We start from the raw sequence: 12,832 nt of genomic DNA on the forward strand, positions 1-12,832 counted from the left end.
CAGGGCTGTACTGTATCAATAAATATATATTGTATTTATACCAGGGCTGTACTGTATCAATAAATATATATTGTATTTATACCAGGGCTGTACTGTATCAATAAAGACATATTGTATTTATACCAGGGCTGTACTGTATCAATAAAGACATATTGTATTTATACCAGGGCTGTACTGTATCAATAAAGACATATTGTATTTATACCAGGGCTGTACTGTATCAATAAAGACATATTGTATTTATACCAGGGCTGTACTGTATCAATAAAGACATATTGTATTTATACCAGGGCTGTACTGTATCAATAAAGACATATTGTATTTATACCAGGGCTGTACTGTATCAATAAAGATATATTGTATTTATACCAGATATATTGTAGCTGTGTTTCATCCCAGGAAGATGTTCCTTTCTTTCTGTCCTTGTTCCCTTCACATGTCTCCAACTTCAGCCCAGCACAGGTGTGTAAGTGGGCTGGAACAAAACCCTGCATAACCCACACAATTTACAGTATCTCCAGCACCATGTGAGGGAGATCCCTATAGGCCAACACTATATATTTAGTTACACAGTAGTGAGAGAGATCCCTATAGGCCAACACTACATATGTAGTTACACAGTAGTGAGGGAGATCCCTATAGGCCAACACTATACACCACACTCTCTAACAACGTGAAACCACAGTGTGGTACCTTACTAGTGAAACCACACTCTCTAACAACATGAAACCACAGTGTGGTAACTTACTAGTGAAACCACACTCTCTTACAACATGAAACCACAGTGTGGTACCTTACTAGTGAAACCACACTCTCTAACAACGTGGTATGTGCACTCAACAATAATGTTTCTCCTGGTTACAATAACCTCATTGTTTCCCACAATAGGCTGATCATGGGGAGTAATTTGCTTCTGAGCTCTAACACAGGGAGAGTTTACCACAACGCATTAGATTACAAAACATAAGCGTTTCAATGGGGCATATAATGGTAACACACGTTTCAATGGGGCATATAACGGTAACACACGTTTCAATGGGGCATATAACGGTAACACACATTTCAATGGGGCATATAACGGTAACACACGTTTCAATGGGGCATATAACGGTAACACACATTTCAATGGGGCATATAACGGTAACACACATTTCAATGGGGCATATAACGGTAACACACGTTTCAATGGGGCATATAACGGTAACACACGTTTCAATGGGGCATATAACGGTAACACACGTTTCAATGGGGCATATAACGGTAACACACGTTTCAATGGGGCATATAACGGTAACACACGTTTCAATGGGGCATATAACGGTAACACACGTTTCAATGGGGCATATAACGGTAACACACGTTTCAATGGGGCATATAACGGTAACACACGTTTCAATGGGGCATATAATGGTAACACACGTTTCAATGGGGCATATAACGGTAACACACGTTTCAATGGGGCATATAACGGTAACACACGTTTCAATGGGGCATATAATGGTAACACACGTTTCAATGGGGCATATAACGGTAACACGGTGAGCCCATAGAAATAGAATCCAGATATTCAAATCAGTCAAATGTCATGGTGATGATGTAATGTCGAGGTTTACACCCCCTTGCGAACTCACCAATTACAATAATGCACTTGACAGATGAGACAGCTCAAAGTTCAAATCGGAGGCTAATAATAACCACAACATAGACTACAGGGAAGCTTGTCAATGCTGGTAATGATGTTTTGTGTTGTATTATCGTGTTCACTGATGCATGAACCAACCATTTGTTGGGATCAACTTTTCTGTCTCCCAGGAACTTGTTTTTACGTCCCTGTCCTTCTATAGCAGGGTTTCCCCACTCTGTCATCGGAACCCAGAGGGTGCACTTTTGGGGTCCCGAGGACCGAGTTTGAGAAATGCTGCTCTACAGTATTTACTAAGTCACCTATAACATAGTGCTGGCACAACGACCATATGGTTATGGATGAAGACCCCTCATGAAAGTAAAATAACCGTCATAATCGTTTTTAAAAATAAAAGGTTTTGTGTGGAACGAACAGCTGACTGAAGACGGGAAGGCCGGACATTCATGCAGTTGAGTCTGTTTTGGGCTTTAACATGGACTCTTAACAACATGATGAAACTTTGTTGCTCCTTGCTGAAACAAGCAAACTAGTCTCGGTTGCCTAGGCAACGGTCTCCACAATGCAGCAGCAGCATAGAAACAGAATGAATAGAACAGGCTTGGAACCTCTTAACACTGGCAATTTGACTGTCAAACTCATGGGTACACTCAATCATTTCTATGGTAATGTAGAATGTTCAATCAAATTATGTTAACTGATGTGGCTCATGAAATGGAGTGTATTTTTTGTCATTTCAGTTGAGTTGAATCAACAAATCACACCGCATATTTTAGCACAGATATTTACTTCCTATTTTGCTCCTATTTGCTGGTTTGGGGCTATTTGAACGGTTATTACGGTGACAACGGTCATTTGACTGGCCAATTACCATCATCCAAAATGCCATGACTGTCACAGCCCTACAGTATAACCTGTTAATGGATCATGTTATGTTTGTACGTTTGAGAGTCAGTGATGTGAGATTCCATGTGTGCAGATGAGAGCCAGTCAGACTGACGGGCTGTGTAGATTGAATAATCACATCAGACACACACCACACACCCTATCAAGTAGTACATTTCAGAGGTGGGTGTTTGCCTCAGACAGCAGGCTTCAAGAAAAGGCCTAGGACTACACTAATATAACTCCTAATGTGACTGGAGTGTAGGTTACAGTGTATTATTACTGATGCTGCCTGAATAATACACATAAAATTGCATTTTTTAATTAATGTTAACTATGGACTTAAAATATATTATTATTAGTGACCTCTTGAATAATACTGACTTTTCTATATACACTGAGTGTATACAAACCAGACAATGCATTTAAAAACTAAACAGAACTATCAAAAGTGTAATGCATCTGTCCCTTTTACATATCAAATCATATATTAAGGAAGAGTTATGATACAGAGATTACAATGGTAATCCAATGCGGTTAGGAACAGTTAGAGTTAAGGAGAGGAACACCTTCCTAATATTGAGTTGCACCCCCTTTTGCCTTCAGAACAACCTCAATTTGTTGGGGCATGGACTCTACAAGGTGTCAAAAGCATTCCACAGGGATGCTGGCCCATGTTGACTCCAATCCTTCCCACAGTTGTGTCAAATTGTCTGGATGTCCTTTGGGTGGTGGACCATTCTTGATACACACAGGAAACTGTTGTGTGAAAAACCCAGCAGCGTTGCAGTTCTTGACACACTCAAACCGGTGTGCCTGGCACCTACTACCATACAGTACCCTGTTCAAAGACACTTAGATATTTTGTCTTGTCCATTCACCCTCTGAATGACACACACACACAATCCATGTCTCAATTGTCTCAAGGCTTAAAAATCCTTCTTTAACCTGTCTCTTCCCCTTCATCTACACTGATTGGATTTAACAGGTGACATCAATAAGGAATCATAGTTTTCCCCGGGATTCACCTGCTCAGTCTGTCAAGGAAAGAACAGGCATCCCTAATGTTTTGTACACACAATGTATGTTATGTGCTATATATCTTAGGCTATATTATTCATTTAGATTATTCATTTAAATTTGATTTCATATCATATATTATTCTCGTTATTATTAGCATATTATTATTATAGCTTGTGGTAAAGTAACCACATGCTTCTGGCAACAACAAAAAAAACAAGTCTGATATCCATTGGATGGTTTGAACGGGCCTATGAACTATAAACACACCAATACTGAGGGGAAATCTATTCCCGTTTACCCCTCCCTTTTCGGGAGCCTATATGAAGTGTCATCAACTACGCAACTCAATTAGCCGACCCATTGATGAAAATACAACCGACAGGCTACAGGGGAAAAAAAAGACAATTCCGCAAGTAAGAGAACGAGATCGGGATTATTTGTGCATTAGTAGGCCTATTGTACTGTTAGACATTTACTGCACTGCTGGAGCTAGGAACAAAAGCATTTCGCTGCACCTACTTTAACATCTGCTAATCTGTGTACACATACACAACAAATACACATTTATTTGATTTGAAAGAGATGCACCCCAGACAATGAAGCTTCTAAAAGGTTGAACATTTGGTCTCCGACACACAAGAACCACCCGCACTGTCCCATATTCTGGCCTGTCAAACTGCTCTCTTAGAACGATAAAACATGCTGTCGTCGTTGGTTATTCTTTTTGATGTAGGCTAACCACCGCAGAACAGACCCAGCATCCCGCCACTTCGTCATCACATGGGTTTTACATTCAGACGACTATTTTGTTCTCAATGTTTTTTGTTATTTTTTTATATAGCCTCATATTTATTTTGACTTCGATAATAACAAATAATAGGCATATAGGTAAAATATTATAAATGTTATAATAAATGTAAAATAATGTATTATAATAAATTATAATATAAATAATAACAGGCCAACATTGAATTAAAATTCGTGGTTTAAATCAAAAGAGTGTGAGAAAATAAATGTGGGATAATAAGCTGTTTATGACAGTCAGACACATCACAGTAACAAAACGGAGTAGTTACCACTTGTCTAGACAATTATAGCAAGAATCGGGGATACAGGTGAGCTTTGCTTGCATTGTGGTGCTTCACTTTTGACCGTTTAGTGTCACACAGTCACACACGAAATAAAATAATATTACTTAAATAATACACATGTAGGCACTAAAGTAATTAGTCGAATCAATAACAAATACTCCTATTTTGACTGAGATGTAGATTTTGGCTGACGTGAATCAAATAATTACTCTCTTAAATTAATTGTAACATAATTATAACATATTGTTAAAGTGTAAAGGTATTCTACATATCAACCTTAGAAATAATATGGCAACACTTTCAAAGGCTTTCTCCAGTGACGATATTAATTTACATAGCACGTACCATTATAGCGCAGGGAGATGTGCCAACTCTCTCAAAGACCCATTTTACTTTAAAAATTCTGCTTCCAAAAAAAGTGAGAGAGAGCGAGAGGGAGAGAAGAGGGCGAGAGAGCGCGACTCTGTTTTTTCTTCGGTGTTACCGGAAGCAAAAACAAGTCCTTTAAACAAGTCGGCCTGTGGCCCAGAAAACGGTCTTTGAAAAAGTTAGTCTTCTCTTCTGCGAGAGAAAAGGAAAGGAAGGACAGCGTAGCAGCAGACTCCCTACTTCCCCTAGTGATTCTGGATTCTTCTTTTCACTTGTTAGCACAAGTTGCATCCATCGTCAACGCTCGTCGACGGCCCAAGAAGTTCGGGAGATGTTCGAGTCCAAGTCCTGCTGCCTTCAACACCGAGCAGTGAAAGAAAGTTCTGCAACTAATCAGTGACGTGAGAGAGACGCCGAACCACCAACAAACGTCTCACAAATAGGTAAAATACTGTGTGGACGGAGATAAGATAGAAAGTAAGTTTTTGTTTATGTATTTTCTCCACCTTCAAAATAACAGCTCTCTGCTCCCGTTTCCAAAATGTGTATCCAAACTAACACCAACACCCCAATCTCTTCCTCCAACTGTCTGTCTTTCTCGTTCTGCTTTCCCCTTGTCCCCCTCTCTCACTCTTGATCCACAATCGGAGAGTCCCCTGGTCCCACGCCTCCTCCTCCTCAAAGCGTACGAGATGAAAGAGACGTCTTCAAAATCGTTATTGCATTGCCGAGATACCAAAATGCCTACACCGCAGCAACAAAGACCTGTCGAGAAATCCTCGTGTAAAATGCTGCCTGCTGATGCGATAGCCGTACCCTACGTTCCAATATCAATACTGATAGCGGTTTATTCCCCAATATCAGCGACACAAAAGGAGGTTAATGTCCCTTTAAAATGGAATAAGAATGATGGCAGTTGTATAGCCTTATTAGCGTCGGGGCCGGTCAGAGCGATCAGCCGGTCGTGGTCTCGTGGAAGCGTCGAGTTGGTTGAATTATTAATAACGCGAACTGTTCGCAGTCTGTCGCGGGGAGCAAGTGGCCAGGGTAGCAGCTGGGGGTTTAGGAGCATTATGCGGGCTCGGGCTAAATCACGGGCAGCGGGGATTACGGGCTGCCTGTACTGTCTTGCGCTACCGTTACCAGCCGCAGAGGAACGGAGAGAGAAAGAGGGAGATGAGTAAAGGATAGAGGTGTCAGGTGTAGGCTAGTGGAATAGTCCAGGTCAAGTCAGGACAGGTAGTTAGTTCAACTTGGAACTTTGCCCTGTGTTTCATAGTGACATTCATGAACTGCAGTCGATAGAAACCTAATAACTATGCCAACATTCAAAATAATGACGTATTTCTAGGTCATTTGGGTCAGCGACAGTTTCTAAAGTGGCCAGAGTGCACGGCCTTGCGCGGCCTTTGGCAGTGCCACACATTTGGTGAGATGAGGCAGCGCGCGCTCCGAGGCCTTCCCAGACGTTCTCATAAAAACGCCTCAAAGTTCCGAGCCTATAGAAAATGATATGTAATATGTATGGATCATGGATGCAATAGCAATTGAATTTGGAATATCCCACATTGGAATATAAAAAAAAGGATAGAACCAAAAATAGTTCTGTGCTTACTTCATATATGGCACCCCTTAAGGTTCTAGAACCGAAGTTGGTTCCACATAGAACGCTATATGGAACCAATTTTGGTTCAGTGAAGAAGAACCCCTGGGGTTCTGATCAAAGAACCCTACAACACGGTTCTATATAGAACCTTTAGGGGTGCCATATGAAGCAAGCAATACAACCCTTTTTGGTTCTATCCAGAACCTTTTTTTCTAAGAGTGTATCACAGAAAAAAAGTTGACTATCAAGACACAAGCTGAGGAAAGTTTAGGCCATCCACCTAAGTTTATTTAGCTAACAGGTGCAGGACAATTGATGTGACATTACTGAATTCAGGAATGGAATTTAACCCATACAGTTGGGTTTTAACACATAAATGGTTTATTGTTCTGTGTCTGTCCTGCATGGCTATACTTTTCGGGAGTTCGTGCAGTTTTTCAAAAGGTTATATAGGACTGATATGCCGCTCATTTGCAGTCATAATCAAATTTGCAAAGCAGGTTGAAGACACAAAGTTTGAAGACACAAAACACACACACACCACAAAAAAGGCCTTCCCACATGCGTAAAAAAACAACAACTTCTAAATAGGCTATTTATGTACTTTTGATAAAATACGATAATCCCTTTTAACGATAAATGTTCACTGATTTTGTTATTATTTTGGGTTGATACTATCCGGACTCCAATCTGGAGCTAGTCAACCAGACATGCCACATACAGCCTAGGCCTAAGAAATACAACCATCAACATGGGTGGGGACCAATACATGTATTTGTTTTTGATACGCTAAATATATCTTTCTTTATACGTTGAGGTCAAATTTTTGGTTTGTTTGAGATGAAATAATCTGGAGCTATTCAATCAGACACGCAATGACATTCCTGCAGCACATCACATCAGGAGTAACATAACGGCGTGATGAATTATTGAACATTGACCTCCCAACGCATTTGGCCTCATCTATTATTCATTCATTGAATTATGATTTAAATTATCATTTAACACGAGAGGGTTAAAAGGTGTGGGGGGAGGGTGGTGCGGGAGAAAGTCTGTCAAGAACGCGACAAAACATTTCCCTCAAAGTTTATGCTCTGCTTTTGAACATAAGAAATAGACTGCAGTGTGTTGAGGAGTGTAGCCTGGAAACGAAAGACAAACAGAGTTGAACTTAATCCTCGCACAGTTAGGCCAGTAATTTCTCCTAACTCATTTTAACAAACAAAACAAAAACATTGTGATAAATGTCTCTCAAATATGTCTATCTTTGGCAACATTATTTTACCATGGTAATATTGATTTTCACAGGCCTTAGACAAATGTTCTCTCTGAAGCAATCAAAATAGAATAGAGATTCCAAATTCCAATCGTTTCTCTTTTGCCGTCTGTTGTAGGTCATTTCACCGATAGAATATAGCTTACCACAATAACAAATATTAAACAATAAGTAGGCTAATAAATACAACTTCGATCACTAAATAGCATGCAGGGTAGGCTATGATGATATATTGACAATAGGATCTTAGTTATGAAGATGAGATGACCCACTGTTTATGTATCAGACCTATGAAAATGTCACTTAGTTTAACTGTTAATTGTAATAGTCTATCAGCTATAGCCTTTTTTGGAATAACTATACACAATTTTCTTTTCAAAATATGTTGTCCATTTAATTATCTAGGGCAAGTCCTTATTAATTCATATACAGTATTATTTTATAACAAATGATTTGCATACTTCCCAAAGCCTACAATAAGGGCATTTAATTATTTTAGTAATTCATTTTCAATGCATTGGTTTTTCATCGTTAACTGGCACATAGTGTTTTATAAGTTATTTCAGTCTTTTTTATCATTCTTTACAGAATTTCGGACATCATATTATATTTCACACGCAGGTGCTAATTGAGAAGCTGCCTCTTCGTTGACACAGTAAAGTATATCTACGAATGAATACTTTTATATACTCCATCGTTACAAATTATATTTCTTCATGGTCACAATATCAATTTAGCATAACCAGTTTCAATTTAACCCCCTAGAAACCGGTTTGACAATCGTTTTCATTTAGCAAACAAATTATTACTGTTACACATTTCAGAAGAACAATGACACATCTAAAAACGAAAAATGACTTTTGTTCAACAAATATTTCAAGGTTAAGAGTTGAGGAACCGAATTTACCTCCAAAGCAATTTGTCATGTGTGTTATTATGGTTCATTCTCATGGTCCTTTTTTTAACACTTAACTATTATTTTCTATTCTTTGTATTAATTGAAATAAAAAATAAATAAAAAGACTACAAATATGCACAATTCTAGGTATAATAAAACTGTTCAGAAGAAAATCATTTTAAAGTAAAAAATGTGGCAATCAATTCGTAAAATATTCCATCTGAAAGATAAACACTTTGTTGAAAATAATATTGTTAAAAAATGTATATTAAGACTAAACGAACGAAGAAAAACGAATAATGACGAGCTATATCGAAAAATGTTCAGTATGACGATAAATGAATGCAAGAACTTGGACCAATAGGACTGGATATGCCTGCAGTATCGGGGCTATAGAAATGCATATAAAATAGGAACCTATTATGGTGGTAAATTCTGCAGTGCTTTGTGCACGAGGGCACTGCAATGAGTCGGACTCTGGTCGCATAGCCTATATATTTTTTAAATAAATACTAAACCTCTGTCACATATGGAAATAAACACACTAATTTCAATGAAAAACGTAGTGAAATTTCTCTCAAAAATATGACAACTGACAGATTAATAATGAATAACTATATATTTTTTAAGTGGCCAAGGCTTGTTGATGACATGCATACACGCGAAGCTGGCTGTCCTATATTCACAACTCAGTGTGGCAGGGATGAAACTGCCCTCAAAATGGTATTTTCATGATTTGACTTTTTATCAATAACCATATTATATTCTAATCTAGGCATAATATAATCTATTCCTGCAATATGAAGTCTCCATGCCCCCCTCCAGTTTTACCCTGTTCAGTGGCTGTTGCTGTAGGTCCATAACCTTTGTATTATAGTAATCATTCCCTATTTTTATGTATATGTGATTAACAGCATTTACTTGAAACTTGGTAGATGAAAACTATTTGTTTATAAAAACATTGAAATAATGTTTTTAAGATGTTGGGATAAAGTCATAAATAAACTAATTGGGATTTGCTTGATTTGGTTTATCAAACACTATAGGCCTGGGCTAGGCCGCCTAGCCAAGAAGAGAAAATAACACTAAGACTGTAAGCCTTCAATGCTGGTAAAAACGGCTTCAAATAGTTTGTTTTCACTTGGACGGAGACAACATGGGGCCAAACCATTCTCTTAAAAAATATCGAAATAATACTATGTTCCAGGGAGTTAAAAACAAACAGTTGAACTTTTGTTGCCGTGCCGACGCAATACGGCCTAATTGTCTCCACACAGCAAGAGCAAAGGCAAGCCTTAACGCGAGCCCTCTACGCGTCAATTAGAGGAAGCTTTGGACTAATTAAAGGTAATTAAGGGTTAGCGGTGCACAGCGGTTACCGCAGCCCCCATCTCTCGCGACCGCATTGTTTTAAGACCAGTCATTATGTGGGCTATGAGTCTTAAAAACCTCACTGGCTGGAAGCTCGAGTGACGGCGGTATATGGGACGATCAGAGCGGAACGTTCAGCTGGGACCCTCTTTCAACTTCTCTGGCTCTTTATCGATTAGACAAATTAGTTCTGGAAGAAAAAGTTATGGGATAGTTGGCCTGTAGTTCTGAAAAAAACAAGGCACAACATGTTAGGCGGGCCCAGTTATTGCAGCATAGAGGGCAAGTGTCAATGTTGAGAAAGACATATTTCTATCACCTTTCCTAAAACACGTGGATGTAATAATTACGGAATTACATATTCCCTCACACCAGGAACTGGCTCACCACTTTGCTCATCATATCATTTAGTATAGGTGAGCAGTTGAACAATATAGATCCACACTAATCTCATCCAGGTGTACACACAGAGACTCAGCCCTCAAACTGGGCCTTCGGTCAGGACATCTTCTATCTAGAGTTGAATTATTAACATGAACTTCATATCGATGGACCTACTAAGAGCAAATATAAAACACACAGGAGACCAAACAGATATGAGGAGATATGATGACTGCCGATGTGGCCTTGACAAGAGGTCTCCGACATACAGAATCCCCACCCTGACATTACAGATCCATACAGACACGGTCATGTTAGCAGGCCTATCTCAAAATTCCCTCAAGCAATCAAATCAAGATAAAGACAAGAGTTCAGCCTTCAACATTAAAACCCCAAACCGAATCTGATCTGCCTAGCAGGCCTATACTGTGTGTTCCTCCTCTGTTTGGGACTGGTCAACAGAGCTGTGAGAAGGGAGAAGTGCCATATCCCACACAAGGTCGTTCGTCACAAATGGAACACTATCCCCCATAGGGCAGTGTTCAAAAGTAGTGCACTACACAGGGTTTGGGTGCCATTTGGGGCGTACACAAGGCCCTGGAACACACAAGGGCCTGTTTGTCTGCAGGCTGAGAGGGAGAGGGGTTTATTCTAGCATCGCATTGCGACTGACTGAGTGTTGTCTAGCATTACAAATCTCACTCTCTGGCTGGATGGAGTTTGGACGGCTTTTCTGGCCATTTCTCCTTTTCTCTGTCTGCATCTCCTTTACAGTCTGACAGTGAGAGTAACAGAAAAGAGAGGGAGGGAGAAAGGGGGAAGGAGAGAAAAAACAAAACAAAGTGAAACAGAGGCACTACTGGCCAACCAAGGGTTGCTAGCTGCCCCCTGGCTGGCTGACCAACAGGCTCTCACAGTCTCTTTACAAGTTGTTCCAAATGTGTTTAAGGTTAAGTTTAGACATTAACTCAGAATTTTCCAGGTTAGGGTTAAGTTTAGACATTAACTCAGAATTTTCCAGGTTAGGGTTAAGTTTAGACATTAACTCAGAATTTTCCAGGTTAGGGTTAAGTTTAGACATTAACTCAGAATTTTCCAGGTTAGGGTTAAGTTTAGGCATTAACTCAGAATTTTCCAGGTTAGGGTTAAGTTTAGACATTAACTCAGAATTTTCCAGGTTAGGGTTAGGTTTAGACATTAACTCAGAATTCTTATGGTTAGGCATTAAGTCTGAATAGTTCATGTAAGGGTTAAGGTTTGGGACAGGCTGAACACAAAAATCAACAACAACTTTCTATCGCTGGATTCGAACATACAACCTTTGTCACCAGAGGCAGATGCTTATGCCCATCCTCGTCCACAACGCCCTAGCAAAACCCAAACCTACTTGAAGGTAACAGTGCTTCTACCCCTAGTGGTCTTTTCACATGTCAGCTCCCGACCTCCTCAGACATGGATGGACATCGAATACTGATTTGTGTCACAGGTGACCTGGCTGGGCTTGATACAGTTCGGTTTAGAGCGTATGAAGTATGTCCCCATCGCTGTGAGACTCAATACCACGTGGCTGTGAAACTCCACTAAACCCAATACACAACTAATACTCAAAGGCAAAAAAGTGAGTTGAGTTCCTGGTTGCTAGATTTCTGGTTACAGGACCAGGAGTTGAAAACGGAACACTACCCTGGTAATGACAGGCCTGTCCAGGCTGGTTGGACCGGTGCTTATCACCTACTGCCATGGGCAGCTCTGTAAACCTGAATAGATACTAGGAGACGCAGGCTCACGCGTGCGCGCACACACAGACACAGACACAGACGACACACACACACACACACACACACACACACACACACACACACACACACACACACACACACACACACACACACACACACACACACACACACACACACACACACACACACACACACACACAGGCACAGGCACAGACACACACACACACAGGCACAGACACAGACGACACACACACAAACAGACACAGACGACACACACACAGACAGACAAACAAACAAACGATAGCCATGCACACACACCAGTACATCACTGGGCCAAGCTTCCTGACATCCAGGATCTATATAATAGGCAGTGTCAGAGGAAGGCCCAACAAATTGTCAAAGACTCCAGTCACCTAAGTCATAGACTTTTTCCCTGCTACCGCACGCCAAGCAGTACCGAAGCACCAAGTCTAGGACCAAAAGGCTCCTCAACAGCTTCTACCCCCAAGCCATAAGACTGTTGAATCCACCAGACTATTCACATGAACCCC

The 12,832-nt window shown here is 40.1% G+C and overlaps 1 protein-coding gene across 1 annotated transcript in view; it reads right to left on the minus strand.

Moving 5' to 3' along the window:
* The window catches only part of nfixa (nuclear factor I/Xa), a 159,347-nt gene extending 153,203 nt beyond the window's left edge, over window positions 1-6,144 (minus strand). The window contains 1 exon segment of the mRNA XM_042318697.1: window positions 4,987-6,144. Coding sequence (XP_042174631.1) covers window positions 4,987-4,989 — 3 coding nt within the window. The 5' untranslated portion in view covers window positions 4,990-6,144.
* Window positions 6,145-12,832: the final 6,688 nt, after the last annotated feature.

This window comes from Oncorhynchus tshawytscha, unplaced genomic scaffold (genome assembly GCF_018296145.1).
Source record: "Oncorhynchus tshawytscha isolate Ot180627B unplaced genomic scaffold, Otsh_v2.0 Un_contig_4934_pilon_pilon, whole genome shotgun sequence".
Classification (NCBI taxonomy): domain Eukaryota; kingdom Metazoa; phylum Chordata; class Actinopteri; order Salmoniformes; family Salmonidae; genus Oncorhynchus; species Oncorhynchus tshawytscha.